General features: G+C 38.1%; 1 protein-coding gene and 1 non-coding gene across 2 annotated transcripts in view; both read right to left on the reverse strand.

Annotated features, from left to right (window-relative positions):
- Farsb (phenylalanyl-tRNA synthetase subunit beta) overlaps positions 1-20549 on the reverse strand; it is a 60788-nt gene extending 40239 nt beyond the window's left edge. Inside the window, exons 1-10 of the mRNA XM_020183255.2 lie at positions 20455-20549; positions 14458-14513; positions 12432-12586; positions 10750-10819; positions 9971-10086; positions 9168-9318; positions 7670-7778; positions 6281-6351; positions 4684-4745; positions 3869-3920 (exon numbers count right to left, since the gene is read on the reverse strand). Coding sequence (XP_020038844.1) covers positions 3869-3920; positions 4684-4745; positions 6281-6351; positions 7670-7778; positions 9168-9318; positions 9971-10086; positions 10750-10819; positions 12432-12586; positions 14458-14513; positions 20455-20512 — 900 coding nt within the window. The 5' untranslated portion in view covers positions 20513-20549. The remainder of the gene's footprint in view (positions 1-3868; positions 3921-4683; positions 4746-6280; positions 6352-7669; positions 7779-9167; positions 9319-9970; positions 10087-10749; positions 10820-12431; positions 12587-14457; positions 14514-20454) is intronic.
- On the reverse strand, positions 8377-8539 carry LOC141422743 (U1 spliceosomal RNA). The gene has a single exon (XR_012447490.1). It is a non-coding gene; the product is annotated as a U1 spliceosomal RNA (small nuclear RNA).
- Positions 20550-21897: the final 1348 nt, after the last annotated feature.

Genomic DNA, 21897 nt, shown 5'->3' on the forward strand with positions numbered 1-21897 from the left:
CAAATCTAAGTCTCCCAAGTAGCTAGGATGATGGCGGTAAGCCACCAGTACCCAGTTTGAACAAAGTTGATGTTTTAAAACATTATTAAAGAATGAATTTGCTGCATTAGATTCACATATGATATTCTACTTGCTAGATGGTTTCACTACTTGGAATTAATATAAAATGCAAAACACTTTTTCCCTTTTAGATGGTTAGTCCCCATTCCCTACAAAAAAACACTGCCATATTACATCATTTCCAAGACATTTACAAATCCTGCTAAAAATTTTCAGTCTCATCTTTTGCAAATAGTATGTACAATAAGGAAAGAGTAATTAGCTGGGTGCAGGTAGCTCATACCTGTAATTCTATTCATGAAGCAGAGATTAGAAGGATCGCAGTTCTAAACCAGCCCAGGTAAATAGTTCTCAAGACACTATCTCAAAAAAAATCCCTCACAAAAAAGGGCTGGCAGAGTGGCTCAAATGGAAGAGCACCTGCCTCGCAAGTGTGAGGCCCCAAGTTCAAACCCCAGTACCAGTAAAAAAAAAAAAAGAAAGAATAATTCGTGTGTCATAATATACTGTCTATTACAGTATTAAGAAGACATTTCTGGGGCTGGTGGAGTGACTCAAACCCACTTCACAAGTGTGAGGCCCTGAGTTCAAACCCCAGTGCTGCCAAAAAAAAAAAAAATTCTGTCTTACTATTTCTTATGTGGGGAACAACAATGCCCCAGGACCTGGTTATCAATCTGCTCCAGGAGACAGTAGGGGTGGGAGCGTTTCATGAACTGGTGCTCATTCTCCTTCAAATGCTACATGACGTTACCTGTAATGCCTTTGGAAACATGCTCATGAAAATTTATCACCAAGTCACTCTCAAAAGTGTAACTGCCACTAGCAAGAAGACTGTAAGTTCAAAAACCTATTTTGATCTAAGTAAGAGCCACGAGTCATAGCCTTGCTACTCTAAATACAGTCAGTCCTCACCTGAGTGCCTATAAGAAAGGCTGACCAACTTCAGGTCTTTTAGAGCGAGCAGAAGGGACCCTGAACATATGGAAGCCCAGACAGCAGGTTAGCAAGATCCCCAGGTGATGTGAATGCACGGTATAGCTTGGGAGACACTGGAGTAGACGCTAGCAATAAGGAGCCCTACTGAATAGTTACTGTGAGCAAAACATTACAAGATGCTTTTAATGTAATCTTACTTAGTCCTCCCAACAGATTATTAGAATTCTCATTGTACAAGTAAGGAATTTGAGTTTTAGATAAATAACTAGTCCTAGGTTTAATAATGGTAAGATGCTGAGCCCAAGTGCTGCTATATTCCCAGTGCTTAGAAAGCTGTTTGTCAGTATTTACTGTTTGGCCGGTGGGCAGCCACCCCATGGTGATCAGGGACTCTCTGCTCACTTTCCACTCCATCCCCTCCTTCCCTTCATGATTACCATGGCAACTCCTGCTGGCAGGCAATGGGTCCTGACCCATATTACCCCGAGCTCCTCCCCACCAAACCTCGACCTATCCCGGTGCCCCATAATACCTTAAGCTCTTGACTTCACCCAGGATATAAAAACTGGGCTGCCATTTCTCTGGTGCAACTTCTCCGGCCCTGCTCTTTGGGGACAGTGAACCTCACCCGAGAGCGCGCTCTCAATAAAGCCTGCTTAAAGCCTGCTTGCTTTGTTATTTGGCTTCAATTTGGCCTTCCCATCAGCGTCGACCTAACATTTACTTAATAATAAGTGCATATATCCATGAAATAACTAATAATCTAATGAACTGATAAAGAAATTGAGTCTAACTCTAAATCTGACACCATTAACCACTAGTCTCTTTGACTCTCTACCACTTATCTCTGGTTCTCTTATTATAAAACCTTCTTTTCTACAAAATAACAAAAGACTACAGAAGAACTCTGAAAGTATTTGAGAAAATCTGCTATTTCATGCAAGGAAGAAGCATTTTCCCCCAGAGGATCCTTCCACATAGGAAGACAAGCTAAGAACTATTCTAATCTACATTTAGGAGAAAATAAATTAACAAATACCAAAACACTTTTTTCAGAAAGCACACCATTTCAAATTTATGAAAGCTCTCTATAATACAGATAATTTTAAGCAGTTATCTACATGAAGAAAAAAGTAAACTAAACTTTAAAACACATTTCTCTTCCCCTTTGCAAGAGTATATATTCAGTTTTATTAACACTTGGCAATTATTCCTGTTAAAAAGAAAAACTTTTCTCAAATCAGACACTAATAAAAAATACTAAAAAGCTATCTCTGATTAATTCCAACTACTACTGAAGTATTTTCTCCTCCTCTGCAAACTGACCCTGCAGATCCTCCCATCAAATGGTATGTCTATTGCTCCACCCCTCCAATCAAGCCCCATGACCAACACTGGCCAACAGGACACCTGCTGGAAAGCACTGGAGCACTGGATTTGCTCTCTTGCTGCTGGGAACTTGTCAAGATACACTGTTAAGAAGCCCAAGCTTGGTCTGGGTGTGGAGCTCAATGGCAGAGCCCTTCCCAGCATGCATAAGGTCCTGAACGCAATCCCCAGCACTGCAAAAATATTTAAATGTTTCTATTAAAAATAGCTTATGAGAAGAGCAAGCTAGCCTGATGGATTACTGGTGAGAGACAGGTGACATGTTGACCCCACTGTCAAGAAGCAGACATCTAAGTGAGGCCATGCCAGATTACTCTGCTGCTAGCCAAGAAGCCAAGTGTCTACAAATATGCTCAGTGACTGTATATATTTTCAGTAGAGACAGTTAAGGTGGCTCAGATCAGAACACCCATCCAGTAAGCCAGGACAATCACAAGATATACACCCTTCAAGCTACTTAGTCTTGGGGTAGCTACTGCCAATAAAAGCTACTAAAATCCAAATCAAGACTAGGAGTATAACTCAGTGGTAGAAAACATGCCTAGCATGTGTGATGCCCTAGGTTCAATCCCCAGCATCAAAATGAAAAAAAAAAAAAAAATCCAAATCAATTTTTAAAAACAGATATCGCAAACCCTAATGCTTTCAGGAAGGGGCAGGTTTTAACCTTGGCAGGTTTTGTCTACTTTAAAAGATATTTAGCTATTTTAGAACCTCATTCACATCATAATTGACAAAGGAATAATGAAAAATTCAGATTAAAAAAAAGCCAATCAAAAAAATGGTCTCACCAAATCAGAATCACAACTAAATGATTGTGATAGATTCACATTTGAGAACGGCCATCTTTATATCAAGTCATCTTCTGAAAAATAAGCCCAGTTAATTAAGTATACTACTAGCTTAAGTCAGGCATAGTAGTATGTGCCTATTATAGGCACTTGGGAGGCTGAGGCAGGAGGATTGGGAGTTCAAGGCTGCCCTGGGCTACCTAGAAAATTTGAGAGTACTCTGGGCTACATAGTGAAACACTGTCTCAAAACAAACAAACAAAAAAAACCACCAAAAAGAATAATACTAGTTTAAATTTCCAAGATCCTATGTCTTAACAATAAAGTATTCACCATTTAATCAGTTTTATTATCACATTTAGAATTATTTATCACAGTGATGTCCTTCAGCAATGATTAATTCAAGTGTGAATAGACTAATTAGATTTGCAGGACTGAGTAATCTTAAAAGGGATGAAACTATAAATAAATTAACCAGCTAATAAGAATAAATCACATGAATTATGGCCATCTAATCTTACTGTATAACATACTGTGTGGGCAGCTAAAGTCAGACTGTATACTTAAATGCTAGATCTACTACTGAATGATAATAGCCAACCTATTTGACATCACAAAGTCAGATCACAAGCACTCTATGGCCATTATTAGTCGTACTGTCACCATTATCATCTTTCTTAAGTACTTACTGGAAAGATATTTGATTTTCCATTTGGAAGAACCACCTCAGCAGCTTCAACCCTAAAAAAAAAAAGAAAGAAAGAAAAAGTCAGAAAACACTTAAAAAAAAAAAAAGGGCCCATAAATTCTAGAAATGTGTACCCTAAATAAATCTCTCATTTGATCCACAACTCTAGCCTTAATACCCTCCATCTACCACATTCCAACACCATCGTTTGAACTGACCTTCCTGTACCATTCCATCTCTGAGGCTTCCTTTCTTGTCCCTTTAAAGCCATGTCACTTGTTAAAAAGTTTCTTTGCCAGTCATGCAAAGCATGCTTCCTATATGCACCCCTTTCTAATACTGATATGTAAGCCAGGCTTTGCCAGGGTAGTATGTTACAGAAGAAAAACTAACTCATACAACCACTGAAATGCAACTGTAGAAACAAAATAACAAACTGATATAACCCACATCATATTAGTCATGCTTTTTACAGTCACACACTTACTTTGAATTATAATTAATACTCTAGAATAAACTGTGACACTTGTACATGGCAAGGGCATGTAGATTTACTCTTACTAAACACAGCTCAAATTCCATTGCTTCTCAGGTTGCCTCAATTGGCAGGAACTTGGTCTTCCTATACCACCAAAACTTCTCAAAGTACTTATCACTTTTTACTTTATACATTATTTAGCAAGGTGACTTAGCTCCCTCAACATATTCTATGCTCTAGTTACAGAACCGCATTTTTTATCATTATATTTAGCACAAAGCCTTAGTCCCTTTGCTTCAGAACAGCAGGCCATCAATAAAGGTGCTGAATGAACTTACGTAAATTGATTTTCACAATATTCACTGAACATGGTGACAATTATATCAAGAACTATTTTTGCCTATAAAAGAAAAAGACAAATACTATGGTAATTTATAAAACATTGTCTTTGCTCAGATGATAACAAATATTTAATATAATTCAGTTCTCTCAAGCACCTAAAATTATACCTTTACACATACATTCTAGGAAAGGAAGTGGAATACAACTTATGAATAGACCTGTTCTTATCTTCAGGTGTTCTGCATTAATGAAGTTCTCTGAGAGTTACAATCCATGACTGAGACAAATCATTTAGTTCCCCAACTCCCAACCTGGGCTCACCAGGTTTTAAGAGAGACACATGGCTAATTACTGTAGTAAATGTTATCAAGTTTGTAAGTCTCTGAAGTCAGACTGCTTGAATCCTGGCTCAGCCACTTATTAAGGGTATAATTCTGAACAAGCCACTTATCATCTTTGCATCTCAGTTTTCTTATCTGTTAAATGGAGATAATAAAAAGTTCCTATCTTACTCATTACTATGAGAATTAAATGCATCAATCTACATAAAACATATAGAACAATGCTTAATATGTAGTAAGAGCCACGTTAAGTTTGTCAAATCATTTTTTAATTAAAAAAAAAAAAACTCCTAGGAAAAAATACAGTAACCCTACTGTGATACATACTTTGCTCATGTGTGTGTGGGTGTGGGTGTGGATGTGGGTGTGTGTGTGGGGGGGGTGGGGGATGGGTGTATAATTCATATATAAGCTTCAGGGACGATATCTAACCATGGTCTGCCAAACATGAATTTAAATGTTTTCTTAAAAATCTAAATTGTAAAATCTATATAACCCTGACAATATTTACAAAGGCAAATATAGATAAAAGTTTTAAGTGAAAAACCTTAAAATAGTCTAATCCTATAAGATCTACCTGAGTGCCATTTCTCTGCCTTACTCCTATACTCAAGCCCTCTCTTGTCATCAGTTTACCTTTCTTAATTTGCTTAGCTGCCATCTCACTCTGTGCTTTACTCAACATGTACAACAAAGTTACATATCCTAGAAAAAAAAGCTTGTGTAGCAATCCAGCACAATACAAGTAATGACTAAAAGTGAGTGAACAACTAATAATCAAACATATTCTAGATATCTTTGTATATATAAATGCTTTATCAATTTGCTAAATAAAACTTTATAATTAGCTCACTTTAAAAAAATTTTTAATAAACATACAAAGGTACCAAATTATTCAGCATTTAAATTATACCAACTAAGACGAACAATTCATACAGACCTAGTTATGGTACTTATTCTAGTCTGTGTTCTTTAGTTACCTATGTGACTAACTCTCCCACTAGACTGAGAGCTCTTTAAAGTCAAGAAACATGTAACTAACTCATTAAATTCCTGGCACTGAAAAGACATTAGGTGCTCATTAAATATTTATCAAATTAATGAAAGCACCATAAACAAAGTACAGAATAATTTCATCTTTTCTAAAATATGTTGCCACTTATAAGAAACATTTTAAATTTTACCCACGTAGGCTTGGCCCAGAAGTAAAATCTAGCCTGATAGTTCAAAAATGACTAAAAGTTTTATTTACCTTAGTAAAGTCAGTTCCAGTGCATTCAATAAATACATTTCTAGTATTTACAGATATTTTGGAATGATTCCCTGCAAATGAAAACAACAGCTACTTTCAGAAAAATAAGTGTAGCTGCAAAGTTCAACAGAACAGAAAGTACATTTTAAATTTAGAACCAATATAAACCAATGCCTTAGAGGTAAGAGGATACACAGCTTTTATTTGAAGCTCCCACTGCAAGTTAGACAATACAGACAAAATAATGCCATGCCTTTATCCAGAGCATTATCCTAGCTAATCTTCACCATAACCCTATGACATTACTGCAGAAAGACAACTGAGATTTTGAAACATTAAGTTACTTTACCATGGTCACAAGTTATTAAGCAGCAAGATTAAGACTTGGACGTAGCCAGGCATAGAGCAAGCACTTGGGAGACTGAGGCAGAAGGATCTCAAGTTGCAGACCCTTCTGGGCTACAAATTGATATGCTGTCTCCAAAATAGGGGGAAAAGAAAAAGAGAGATCTGGGTATAGATCTTGTAACTCTGAAGCCATTTTATTAACCACTAAAACTATTAGAGATCAAGATTTCAAGACAACATTCCTTTCCAAAAACTCAAATATCTATGGGATAGACATCATTAAATTTTGAAAACACATTTAAATAGCCTTCAGAAAGGAATCAAGACTGCAAAATTTAAATTAAAAGTTTCAGGGCTGGGATGTAGCTTGGTGGTACAGCACTTTCCCAACATGCGTGAGGCCCTGGGTTCGATCCCAGCACCAAAAAAAAAAAAGATAAAAAAAAAAAAAAAACCTCTCCCTAAATTAAAAGTTTCAGTTTAACCATAAAACTATAAGTGAATTACTATGAAAACTAAAATACAACACCCTTTAGAAAAATATTAACAGAACCCACTGGCTAGTACCAGAAAATATTTATAATGTATAAGTATGTATACATTTATAAATTAAATGCCTAATTTATACATTTAAATACTATACATTAATAATTATATAACTATACACTAATAATTATATAACTATCACTAGTAAAATGTTGTTGAATAAATGAATAAAAAGAACTATTAAAATAAAATCTACAAAAGACCTGAGATTCTCAGATTAAGAGATGCACTCAGGAGACTGAGGCAGGAGCATCACAAGTTTGAGGGCAGCCTGGGCTACAGATAATGAGACCCTATCTCAAAACAAGGGTTGGAGGTGTGGCTCAAGCAGTACAGCTTCCATCTGGCAAGTGCAAAGTCTTTAGTTCAAACCACAGTACCAAAAAAACCCAGAGTTGCATAATTTGATTCAGCCAAGTTTACTGAGAATTCTACAAAAACACTAAAGAATAGGAAGAAACAGCAAACTTCCATGAGGCTTATAAAGTAACGCACCATTGATGACTGGAGGCATTGAAAGGACGACACCATTGCTATCATAGATGACTGGGTACAGAGGTTTATTTTCAATGATATGTAAATAATGTTTAAGGTGGTTGTCAGTCTGAAAAAAAATTAGGTCAAAATTAGTTTTTAATTTCTATACTACATTAGTTTACATAAGAACTTGCTATTTAAGAAAAGGGAGGAAAGCCAGAACAACATTAAAATGTCACAAATCATAGAAAACTCTAAACTTCAAATATATTCCAAACGGGATCTCACCCCACAGAAATTTAGTTTATAGCAAAATACCCTAATCAACTGGCTTTAATCTGCTTTTCCTGCTGTCAGGGGAAAAAAGGAGGGAGAAGCCCAAAGAGTTGAAGCTGCTCCTCTGAATTTGCAATTCACCATGAATTTATCACCTCAGGATTTGGTAAAAAGGGAATTCAACTTCTGCCTTTAGATTTACAGTGTAATGCCAGCTCAGCCACTGTACTACCTACCTATGTTAATCAACCAGTGATTATTTTCAGCACATCATAAAAACATTAAAACTCTATAGCTATTACTCAGAGGCTGACTGGAATAGTAGGAACTGCCTTAAGTCTTTTAATTCTAGCAAATTAGGCCAACCAGGAGGCCAATTAAATATAAAATTATATATCTATAAATGAATATATCTAGATATAAATGAATATCTTTTTTTTTCTTTTCTTTAGGGGAGAGCGCAAACCCAGTCCCCCACTACCACATATTATGCGATTGAGTTTCCCACATTTGGGGAAATCGCAGGGGTCAGCACATCTGGAGTGCAATGGATAAGCCTCGCCTGGGGAAACCACCTTTGTGATTATGGTATCTCCCCTGCCAGGTAACTATTAAAATTAGTATCTTAACATACAACCTCATCTCCTACTGGGGAGAGGTGAGAACAAAATTTAATAATTTTCCAAAAGTAAAAACAGACTTGCATTACTGTACCCAAGTCATCTCAAACAAAATGAAAAGTATTTAGATAAACAGAAAGAAATCACATGTGGCCAGAGTGATGGCTCACACCTATAATACCAGCTACCTAGGAAACAGAGATCGGGAAGACAGCAGTTCCAGGCCAGTCCAGGCAAAAAGAAGTTAGCAAGACTCCATCTCAACCAACAAGCTAGCACAGTGGTGTGCACAGGAGGCACACTAGGAGGATCACAGCCCCAGGCTGGCCCCAGGCAAAAATGCAAGACCCTATCTGAAAAATAAATAAAACAAAAAAGGGTTGGGGGCTTAGCTCAAGTGGTAAAACCCTTGCCTAGCAAGCATGAGGCCCTGAGTTCAAATCCCAGTATTGCTTCCCCAACCCCCCAAAAAGTAACAAACAAAACCAAACCATGATCTAGGCCCCATTCTAAATCAGATAATCAGTCTGAGTTACAGACCAGACACTCATTTTTACAAAAGCATTCGTTACATTTCCCTAATTCCAAGACTTGAGTTTGAAGGCATTTCATGATTTTACCTTGTATATGTTCATCAGTTCACAGGCTGTATACTCTGTGGTCTTATTCAGAGGCTTAAATTTGATATCTGAAGGTCGCTTTGCAGTATATGTAAATGGGCCTGACAAAGTGTCCAAATCATGGGTGCCAATAGCAACCAATGCTCTTTTCCTAAGTGTTGGGAGGACAAGGGAAAAAAGGAGGGAAGAAAGGAACACAAGAGAAGAAGAGAAAGAGATATGAATATTCCAAAGCAGATCCTAAAGATAACAGAGTACATGTTTTAAAATTTTACTTTAAACATCTCCCTACAACAACCCATTGTTACTATATGACATCTTTAGTGGAATGCAATGATTAAATTCTCACAACCATTAAAATAGTGAGAAATTATAAAGCTACTTAAAACACACTACTTCAGTAGCTGAAACAAATTCCTTACCACTATGCTTTCCTAAGCACTATGTTCCTAAGACACCTACAAAACCAGTATTCCCCAGACCTTCTTTTAACATATTTTTTTCTTGTTGCCCTCGAGGAAGAATAAGTGTTTTACTGAATTAAAATTAACTACCCAATTCCTGTGTTTGGAGCTTTTCTTCATTTTCCTAAATTTTCATGTCATATGGCTGCATGACTATTGGTAATACATATATACAGAAACAAACTCTCGCATATTAGTTTAGAAATGCTTTAAAGAAAAGGAGAGATGGATTGAGGAAGGGAAAGTAGAAGGGGCAAGAGGAGGAGGGGAGAGGGAAAGGGATGAGAAAGAGAGGGTGCGTGCGAGATGGGAAGGCAAGGACAGGACTAAACCACAAACCTGCAAATATTCTGATGTAATTTCTCCTGAAGTTCAATGAAGCTGTCGTATCGATCTTTGGTGAACTTTATATTTCGGAGAACAGCCGCTACAGCACAAGGTCGTACTTTAGCTGTCTGTAGTTCATAATAACATTAGAGATGGTAATGTTAAGGCTTTTCTTTATAATGGTATCTTATAACAGTAAGGTGGCTACATTCCTAACATGGTCACAAATTTTGATATTCATTTATTCAATCAAAAAGTAATGAAATGGCAAACAAGAAATAAAGTCATTACCTCACAGAATGTACATCTCAGTAAGACTTTTGAAAATGTACAAATTAAGAAAAAAAATCTTTAAATAATTTGCTTATAATCCATATTTTTACCAGAATTCCCCCAAGTTTAGCTTTATAAATTTTATTAATGTAGCATAATTTAAATAATTATATCTCAAATGTTTTTTATTTCAGTTATTTTCTGTGGTGCTAGACACTGAACACATGCTAAGCCAGCACTCTATCACTGAGCTATACTGCCAGCCCTCAAATAAGCATTTTGGTTAAATTTTGGTTATATTTGACTTTAAATAAGCATTTGGCTATTTTCTAAAATTAGGGGAAACGGGTACTTTGTTTTCTTTCATTTCTTCATAATTGATCATTTTTAACAACTAGAAACTAAAAACATCCATCTTAGCAAATGATCACAGAAAATTACATTTAGCAGCTTTATTCCTTTTTTTCTCATGCAGAAAAGATATGTCTCAGGGGAAAATAAGAATTTATCCTTATTACCTCTTCTGTGATAATCAATTTTTGGATTTCTCCATTGGGCATTACCCGTTTATATACTGGAGCTTTTATCCTAAAATAATATTCAAACAGTTACTCATAATTAATCAAAACATTTGATAAATTAATTATATTCTATGCTTGTAAATATAAAGTATATAAAAGTATAAAATATAAATTATACAACAGAATTAAGGCAATAGGTTAAATTATAAGTCAACTTCTAGCTGAATACTGAACAAAAAAAAGTACCAGACTCTCCACATTTAAAGTTGTCCAAAATTGATACAGGATGCCTCATGATAATAGTTTTCCTGTCATTGGAGTCCTGGCAAAGATTACAAAACCACTAACAAAACAATTGTTGAAAGAGATGGACTGGATCATCTTAACTGCAACCATGAGATTCTGAGTTTCTAAGAAAAAATAGGGTTTACTAAAAAAACTGATTCCCTGGTCGTACCTGGACTTATTGAATCAGGGAAGTCAAGACAAAGGCTTGGTAAGTGTGCATTCTGAAGGCATCCTCAGGCCATTCTTATCACTAGAACTTAGCTACTACTGTTTTAACACAGTGCTTCTCAAATTTCCATGTCTGTGCAGTCAGCTGAGGAGTCTGTTGAACCTCAGACCTGGATTCAATGGCTCTTGGCTGGGGCTAACAGCCTGCATTTCTACCAGGCCCTCTGATGATGCAGATGCTGCTGACCCAGGGACCATACTTATAAGTTGCAAGGTTTGAAGTCACTTCCTAATTCTGTGTAATCATAAAATACACATGAGGTACTTACTAAAAATACAGACCTTGATCAGGAAGGTTTGGGAAACACTCTAAAAAGTTATCTTTGCTTCTAAAATAAAAGTATCTGACTGTCATTCATGGGACCAATTGGATAAACCCCCAAACTGCAACCACTTCAACCAAATGACCAGTCGTTATCATTTCACAAACACCTATCATTCATCTCAGGCTTTCATAATTTCAGAATCTAGTCCAACAGCCAGAGGCTTTTATTCTTTTGCAATGGACCAGCTAATGTAGAAGTAGTCAAAAACAAAAATAATTACTTCTGAGTTGTTTTGTATCCTTTTCACTTTGTAGATTTATTATATTCTATATTTACTGCATGAAAAGTAGTTGGAAGGAGCCTTAAAAACCTTCTTCACTATAAATCAGGAGACTGAATTATGAAAAACCAGTAAACATGCCCAAGATAGCGTCATACAGCCATCATAAGACATTCAAGTTAAAAAAAATACTTAAGCTTTCCAGTGAGGATGCTTTCCTCCTGAGCTTCCTTACAAGTTTTAAAGTAACAGCACATAAAGTATCGATGCCTCTACTTTTCCTCCCAAACTTTAACAAGTCCAATGGACTATCCATTCTGTTAAGATACTGAGGGAAATCACACAACCCTACTAAAGAATTTTTTAAGAAGCCATAAAATCACGAATCTCCAAAATATATACCAAATGAGAGACCATGACTCAATATGCAACTAAATTTCCAAATGGCTATGATTTACATGACTCTCATCCTCCAATCATCCCTTTATGTTGACCTAAAGCTGCATGACCCATGCAAGGTTTTTTCCTAGAAATGTAAATCTGATTACTGATAATGACAGGGGAAGAAAAGAGAAGAGAGCCACTTAGCAAAGCATTTAATGAATAAATTTCCATACCTTTCTTTAAAGACCTGAAGGCCTCGAACCAGTCCTTCCAGGCACAGGAGATCATACCGATTGGCAGGGACATCAATTTTGTACAGAACAACATCAGAGGCTCCCTGTGCCTTTACGTTACCTTGTTCCTTACTTATTATTTCCTTCTCGGAAGTCTGAAACAAGCCAAAAAAAAAAAGATTAATAAACTACATTGTACATGATTTTCCTGTAACAAAAACTGCTTTGTTATAACTGCAATGAAACTATTAAACATAATCATAGCAGATAGAAAAATACTCAACTCAGCTGCCTCAGCCATTCTAGAAAAGCACAAACTCATCTAAAGCAAGGGTCAGCAAATAATGGTCCCTGGACAAATCCTAACTGAGCTATCACAGAGACAATATAACATACAAAATCTAAACTACTGACTATCTAAAAGAAAATAAAGATACCACCAAGAACACAGAGCAACAACAAGGATCAAAGAGATAAGGATGAATCACCTAATAAAAGATATACAACTTCTTACAGGGTGACTCCAAAAGTTAAGCCCTATGGGAACCCAAGCTTAGAAGGATGAGCATGATAATAAAGAAGCAAATAAAAACACTCTAAGAGATTACCAGAAGCTGTAGTGGAATTAAAAGGGATAATAGGTATAAAAGGGAAACAATCTAGGGACAATGAAGGTATTAAGCAGCAGAAGGGCAACCAAGAGAAAGAAAAGAAATGCCATTGGAACAGTAATTTCTAATGCATGGCAGAGCTTAGAATACCTTAATCACTACATTAGAGCAAAGAATAATAGATTTCTTTAAAGATAACCACTGCCAAGAGAAGTTAAATTCTATTCCTCATGTTTATTTTGTGAAGAACTATAAATATGTTTAAGAAATTTTCAACCGAAATGATTGTTATATTCTAATTGTTACTGTTACCTTTTATTTGGAAATCACACTTAACCAGAATTCCCACTATTTTAACCACCAATAACCTGCTAAAATAACTGACAGATTTCTATCAACAGAGGTAATGATGTTTGTTTCACATGCTGTCCTCCACTGCCGCGACGTAAGTAGTTCAAACCACTGCCCACACTAACAACTACAATGTGCAGGCACACAGGGCATGGAGAAACACTTCCAACCTTAAGCACTGTGTGCTCGAGTCACCCTAAGGAACCAGAGGTGCAAACAGGGCTGGGCCATGCCAGGCTCCAAAACACATTGACCCTGGCACCTCAAATTTAGGAGGAAAAATTTTAAATTAGAGAAAATGAAAAAAAAAAGAAGAGAAAGAAAAGGAGCAAGCGGAAGAAGCAGGAGGGAAAAGAACACGAAAAAGGGAGAGGGAGTGGAGAAATAATCAGAATTTAAATAATGTCCAATTAAAGCAGTAATAAAATTACTGCTTTTAGTGGAGCTGAGTTACCTCACTGAGGAACTGGGAATGGAGATTTCACAAGAGTTCTTCATAAACAAGAGGAGCTAATACACTAACCAGAGAAATTAAGTTATCTAAATTTAAAAAAGATCTATTTCTTTTCAAACACATACACACAGAGCATCTTAAATCTTACATGTTCAGTACCTCAATCATGAAAAGACCACAGGCAAAGACAGTCTGTCAGTGCTACTCACCAAAATCTTACAGAAATTAAAGACCACATAAATTTTAGAGCCAGAAAAGATCTATGAAGATGATAAAATCCAAACCACTTACTACACAAATGAAAAGGAGACCCAGAGAGACAAAATATGAAACCCAAGAGGCAAAATAATCTTCTCTAGAACAGAGAACACAGAAATCACACTGGGGACTGGTGGAATGACTCAAATGGTAGAGTGCCTGCCTACCAAGCATGAAGCTTTTGCATTCAATCCCCAATACCACCAGAAAAAAAAGTAACCATGGCTCACAAATGAATTGCCCTCATCTAACTAAAACATAACAAAAACAAAATACAATAAACACTGAAAAATGAGCTTATATATAGAATATCTAAAAGTAATAATAATAATAAGCAAATATCAATACATACAATTTCATCAAGTTCCAGACCAAATTCAAAACATAGTTCATCAAATTCTTCATCAGCTAGGGAAAAGAAGAAACATTAATTTTAATTTGTTCAGCACAATTGAAAATTGTATCTAAATTGCATTTTCTTATTATTAGTCACTTCACACCAAGCATACTAAATGTCAGGTATCAGACATCACCATTTAAGCATAAGTTTTGAAAAAAAAAAATTTAAGAAAACCAAAAGTATTAAAGGGCTGATTACCCCATACTAACATCAACTACAGAATGAGGTTACCAGGTGCTGGTAAGTTTGCATAGACTCAGGGGAAAAAACAAAAAACAAAAAACCAGCCTGTTAATACAGATCAAACAGGAAGATCCACACAAAGGAATGCCGCATAAATCCTACCATTCTCTGAGCAGGCCTGATGCTTGGCTTTGGAGCAGTACCAATCAGGATTTTGAATTCTAACTATCCCACTTACTAGTCTTCAGACCTCCTCCCCTTATGTAAACTTTCTTGGCACTTTATAAATGCCCTCATCCGCAAAATAACTTTTTCAGCCCATTTTTAGCACGGAACTATAGGAAAGATTTAAATGAGATCAGGCAGGTAATCAACCTGGCATAATACCTTGAAGCGACAGTTCTCTTTCTTATTCCACTGTGCTGTGTTACCTGATACAGCGTTTTCAGGGTTTTCACTTCACTATAAGTTGACCAGAAACCATTATTTCCGTTATGTTCCATTTGAAAGACAGACATCCACAGACTTCTGATCAGAGCTATGAGTGGCATTCAGTGGTAGAAAGCAGGTTTAGGATGTGTGAAGCCCTGCGCTCAATCCCCAGCACCAAAACAAAACAACGAAAGACAAGCCTGAGTTGGAGGCCTGGCTCAAGCAGTAGAGTAGGAAAAAAGAAAAAAACTTCACTTCAATTTAACAAACATTTATTGAGTACCCATTATATGCCAGGTACTGTACGAGATCATTACTCAGAGATTGTAGTGAGTGAAAAAAGAGCCTGGCAAAGCTGAAAACTCTCAGTAATTCAATACAGATGAAGACTAAGGTTCACATCTGGAAGAAACACAAGTAGAAAACAGAACTCATGACATGCTGAGGAATTTGTCCTCTGTCCTATCTGCAGGCAATAGGAGCTACCCTGAAAGACTTTTCAGTTGTGCAAACATGAACAGATCTGCATTTTTTTATCCCCCATCTCTAGATCTGCATTTTAAAGAGTAATGGATGGATTGAAGCAGGGAGTCTCCTACAACAGTATAGGTGAGATGTGGTGAGGGCTTCATTTAAAACCCAACAACATGCATGAGAAGAAAAAAGTAACGAGAAATATTAAATTTGTAAGGCTCAATGGCTGACTGATTGCAGAAGGAATAGTGAATGGGTAAGCAAGAGTCTAGGACAATTCCCAGGTCTCTGGTTTGGGGAAACAAAACGGTGAGGCTGGGGCAGATAGTAGCAGAGGTGCTCAGCCTCTAAGATAGCCCACAATAATTCTGCCTGCCTCCAGAGAGTCATGTCCTTGTGTGACCTTAGGTCCGATGAAATAACAAAAACGAGCCTGGGAGCACATATTCCTGCTCAGCCAATCCTTGAGATGACTGCAGTTCTAGCTGACAGTTTCACTACCAACTGGTAAGACCCACAGCCAGACCACCCACTGATTCCTGCCTCTCACAACTATGTGAAATAAAGGCATGTTTTACACTCCTAGGTTTCGTTACATAGCAATAGATTACTAATACACATCTTAGTCTCTATAATGGAGTGGTGCCATAACAAAATCCAAAATCATGGGAATGGCTTTGGAACCAGGCAGCACACACTGAGGACTGTAAATAAAAACCTACAGGCCTTGAAAATGCTGTTTGTAGAAGCCTCCTAATCTCTCATCAGGATGCAGGTGAGGACAGAGATGAACGGCAGGTACTGTTATTAGAAAGAAGACAGTCAGTCCTTGCAATCAACACTGTTGACTGCAGCTAGGGGAACTGTAGAAACTGCACCTGACCAACAGAGTAACATAACTAATAACTATGATTTCCAACCAGTGCATGAAGAGCAGTCTATCTTTTTTCTTGCTGGCTACGTGAGAGAAGAGGAAGGGCTAAACAAAAAGGAGCTAGGATGCTGATGATTTTGAAAATGTTCAACCTTCTTAGATGCAAAGTAATGCTAAAACTAAGAATCAACCTAAGCCAGGCATAGTGGTGCATGCCTACAATCCCAGCACTCAGAAGGCAGACACAGAAAGATCATGAGCTTGAGGCCAGTCTGGGAGCAAGTTCCAGGCCATCCTACCAGAACAACAACAACAACAAAAAAAGCAAAGATCAAATTCAAAGCATAAGATAGAATAAAGGGGTGACTACAAAATCTTAGAAAGATCAAAGACACAATTCATTCAAACAAAAGGTGCAATAAAGAAATTAAGGATGTGCTTCACAAATTAAATTAGTCACACAATAGAGCTTAATCAACAGCACTGTATGAGCAGAAACCCAATTACAAAAATAGCTAATTTCAGAGATTTGGGGATATTGTGGCTTTTAACTAATGAAATGGAAGCCCATAAGAATTCACTAAGGGCTCACAAAGTTTTTAGAAAAAATACACAGGCAGAAACCTTGCTAGCTTGAACTGAAAGGGGCTGAAATAGGATAAAAGGAAGTCTTTGAAACCCCAAAACTGTACTAGCAGGAAGTAGACTGAGAAAACTAATCAGCTGTGAAGCACACGCTTTCTAGAGATCACTCAGAGGATGGAACCAAGAGCCTAGAGGGCAGGGCACAGAGCCATGGAGAATTATCCCAGGCCTGGAAAACTAATCAAGAACAGCCAACATGTGCCATCAGATTTCAGAACTGCCAGGGAGTTCTCTGTGTCTTCCATTTTCTCCCCTTTAGAAGAGGAATGTCTATAGCAGTACCTACACCTGTCCCCATTACATGTTAGATACACAGGAGGGAACTACCTTACCTCTTGAGCCTCCCAAGCCAGAGCTAACTGTAATTAGGTGCTATATGCTCAGGGAAATACATCCCAACAGCCTCATCCACATCAGCACCTAATGTGATGCTGAGATTGAGATGATAAGATTCTGGACTTTGAGATGCTGCTGTAATAAGATGCTACTTCTGAGGGCAAGTATATTTTGTATGTGGGAGACTGAATCACTGGGGGTTAGGGGAGGACTGGGCAGTTGGTCTCCCATACCTGCCTCCTTATACAGTCCTCTTCCACACCAAAACATGACTGATCTGTAACCAAGCAATATGAAATGGGATGGCATGTCACTAAACAATTATTTAAAACCAAGGCTTCTACAAGAGCACTCTTCCATTTACCAGCTTTCGCAGACCTCCTTCTGGGGCAAACATGCTACCATGTGGTAAGCTGTCCTATGGAAAAGCCAGTGGGAAGAACTGAAGCCTCTGGCCAAAAATCCACAAGCATAGAAGGCCTGTCAACAACCACTTAAGTAAACTTGGAAGCAGATTCTCCAGCCCCCAGTGAGGCCTTAAGGTGACCACAGACCTGACCATCACCTTCACTGAAACCTGGTAAGAAAGCCAGAGCCAAACCCATCACTCCCCAACTCTCAACCATCAGAACTGATAAAACAAGTTATTGTTTTAAGATGCTAATTTTTGTTATGCAGTAATAAGAAAACTAAATGGTTATAAACCAAATTATATAGAACTAGTAAAGTATATTGAATACTAATTATGTTCTATTTCTTTCAGCTGTATTTCACAGCTTCAGATGCAAGAGAGAACATCATGAATAACTTCCTCCAACAAAATGACACACCTAAACAACTTAAATTTGTATGATACACACAGGTGGCTCTGTCAGGATTGCCAACTATTACACCAGGCCAGAATCAAAGAGCAACAATAATAAACCCATTAACCAGAAAATGAATGATGAAAAAACCACATGAGTAGAGAGGCAGTAAAAAGGCAGACTAAGATGACGAAACAGTTCAAAGGAGGCAGAGGAACTAAATAACCAAAATAATAAACAGCTGAGAGAAATATGCTTGATAAGGACAGACATGGTGAAGTGGACAGTGGCAACTAGAAAAGTGGGTAATGGAATTTCAGACAGATAAAAGGCAACCACTGGAGGGATTAAAAAAGAGACTGCTGATAGGAAATTCATGAATGAGCCGGGTGCCAGTGGCTCATGCCTGCAATCCTAGCTACTTAGGAGGCTGAGATCAGGAGGATTGAGGCTCAAGGCCAGCCAGAGCAAATGACCAGAGCACAAACAGACCGGAGATGTGGCTCAAGTGGTAGAGAGCCTGCTTTGCAAGCGTGAGCCCTGACTTTAAACCCTAGTCCCACCAAAAAAAAAAAACAAACAAACAAACACACACACACACACACAAATAAGACATTACCTGAAAACAAAAAAAGGAGGAAAATAGGAAAAGAACAAGAGGGATCCATACTATTTGGAAACCAGATGCTTTGCTGAACATGAGTTTCCAGCTCTGACCTTAACTCAATTGACACAATATAAACCTTTCTAAAGTATATTTCAATAACCTATTTCTGATCAAAATTTCAAAAGACCCAGTAGTTAACAAACACTTTCTGGGGAAAACAAATCAACCTTACCTGACCACCCTCAATATAAGGTGGGGTGGGGAGGATTAAGAAGTGCAGCTAGACAGTGAATAGGTTATAAATTTCACTTGGATCATTTCTTACTTTTTCAGGGATTGAAACCGGGCTGGGAACGGATGATAAACATTTTAAATTTGCCACACACCATCTGTATAATTCAGGTACATCATATACCACTAGTGAGAATATAGTTTAGAAGGGTAAGAAATATTATATTTCTTAATTTACTACATAATTTAAAAAATGGTTAAAGAATTAGAGCCAAATTCAAAGGGCATGAGTAATAGCTCCACTTTTCAAGGATTTGAGACATAACCTTATAGAGAATAACACTTAGAAAACAGATATAACCTAAAATTACCTGTAGAGTTTTTTTAAGTTAACTTTATTTTCACAATAACAGTAACATCTTATTCTATAAAGCTGAACCTGTTAGTAAATTGATTAGAGCTTTGTTACCATCTTGACATCCAATACCAAAAAATAACTCTCAAAAATCACTTGTTACAGCCTTTATACAAGATAATTATGGAGTGGAGCAGATGTCATTTCACCTACTACATCTGTGTGGAAATCGATAATTTACTTAATATTTCTCCTGTTTTTTTCAATGTTTGTGTTTTTTTTTTGAAGAAGAGATGGAGTGTAGCGTGAAGACTAAGTCCATGGAACAAACTCTTCGTTTAGAACTCGATTTAATGTCACCAACTCCATCAACTCCTTTAATTAGCACATCACCTTGCGTCCTTTCCTAGACAGCACTTAACATTATCCAGAATCGTTTTATAAATGCGCTGGTGAGTTACTGTCGGCCTCCTTTATCAGAATAGGGACGTGGACCTTCTCTCGTGTTCAGCCATGGCTTCAAACAGTGCCTGGCACATAACAGCTCAGTAAGTATTAAAGAAAATAAAACGAAGACAAACGGAATGCCCTGTCCTCTGTTCTTCTCAAATTCCTTCTCTCATCCTCAAAACTGAGTTCCCACAGCGCTCGTATTGCACTGAATTCCCTGCACCAGGGATGCAACTCGGGGCAACCTTCCTATTCTGTACCCTGAAACCAATGTCGGTGCTAAATACGCACTAGGAGAGGGGCTTGGTGTCAGATCGCTGAATGAATGACAAGGAGGGCAGAACACGCGCAAGTGACACGATGGCAGCGCAGCGCAGCCAGTTCCGAGAAGCTTCCTCAGCCCAGACAGCCGCCTCGCGTCAGCCCTCCCCTGTACACTATAATCGCCCAAGGCCAAAACTTGCAGGGCAGCATGAATGTCGCACGATGCCCTTTTAGAAGGCATGCCAGCCTCCGAGAAGAGGCGCAGAGCTCAAGGTACTGAGCGGGCACTCACTGTAGGTCCGGCCCAGGGCTTGGAAGAGTAGATCGCGCTTCACGCTGACAGTCGGCATGGCGAATCGAACCCACTGCGCCTGCGCGGCTGCCGGCCTGGGCTCAGCGCCCGAAGCGCGTAGGACCCAGCCCCCTCTTTGGCAGGCTGTCTTAAATATAGCCAGTCTGGTTCCGACAATTTTTGCAGCCGTATTACATTTGGATACAAGACTTGCCAACATCCAGGTCACTAAATATATATGTATTTGTTTAATAACTAGAAAGCTTGCAAAGGAGAAATAATTGGATTAAATCGGCTAGAATTTGACAGGCAGAATAGTGGATAGGCCCTGAAGGCCCGGATGCTTCCAACGCTCTAAGGGCGGGGGACACCAAATTGTGGGGGCCGGAGGCGGGAGAGAGGGGCGGGGCGAGAGAGGCGCTGGAGCTGCAGGTGGGAGTGTTGCCCTGAGGTGTTAAAAAGCAGGTGAGCCGGGTTCCCGTGTCTTCGTGGAGATCGGAATAAGCAAATACAAGTTGCATGGTCTGTTAACGGGCCTCAGCATTCACTTTTTTCTTTAATCTCTCTTGAACCTTTTTAAGTGATAGACCTGAATTTTGTTTGAACCCTACAGCAGGCTTATAAGACTGACGTTAGAGGACTTTTAAAAGAGAATATAAACTGCTTATTCAGCCTCTGCCAACATTAGCAGATTTCCTCTTTATAACAGCTAAATGTAGTAGGTGAAATAATGGCCTGAAAAGACACCAGATCCTAATCCCTGGAACTTGTGTTACTTTATTTGGAACGGGGTCTTTGCAGATTAAATTAAGTTTTTTGAGATGGAGAGATTATTCTGGCTCTTCGGGATGCTCCCTAAATGCAATCACATGCCTCAGAGAGAAGCATCCAACCAGAAACTGTAAGAGGCAAGGACGAATTCTGTGGCCTCTGGAACAGCCCTAGACACACTTGACTTTGGCCCAGTGAAACTTCTTTTTGGTTTCTAGCCTCCCAAACGGCGAGAGAGTAAATTTCTGTTTTACGTCAACAAGTTTGTGGTTATTTCAGCAGCCATGAAAAACTAACACATCAAAATAGGTGCCAGTATTGTGCCCCTTTTAAAGATAATGAAATTTAGGCACAAATTGTGAGTTATCAATCTATAAGGCAAAGCTGACGCAGTTTCAGGGGATCCCTGACCTTATCTTCTCTATTATACAGTGAGGGAGGGCTTCACCTGCCCTTCACTTGAGGGGCAGAACCTGGGTCAGATTTAGGCCACCCTAATTGTTAATCAAGCAGTTTTCACTGTATTATTTCCTTTCATGGTCTCTGGGAAGACCAGCATAGTAGATTAACAACATCCCATGAAGGGCAAACATCTCCAATGCCTTATTATACAGTTTTGTGCCCAAATTTGGTGGTTAGCACTCAATGAACAAGACTTCCTGATTATTGCAT

The sequence above is a fragment of the Castor canadensis genome, chromosome 4, assembly GCF_047511655.1.
Source record: "Castor canadensis chromosome 4, mCasCan1.hap1v2, whole genome shotgun sequence".
NCBI classification, from domain to species: Eukaryota; Metazoa; Chordata; class Mammalia; order Rodentia; family Castoridae; genus Castor; species Castor canadensis.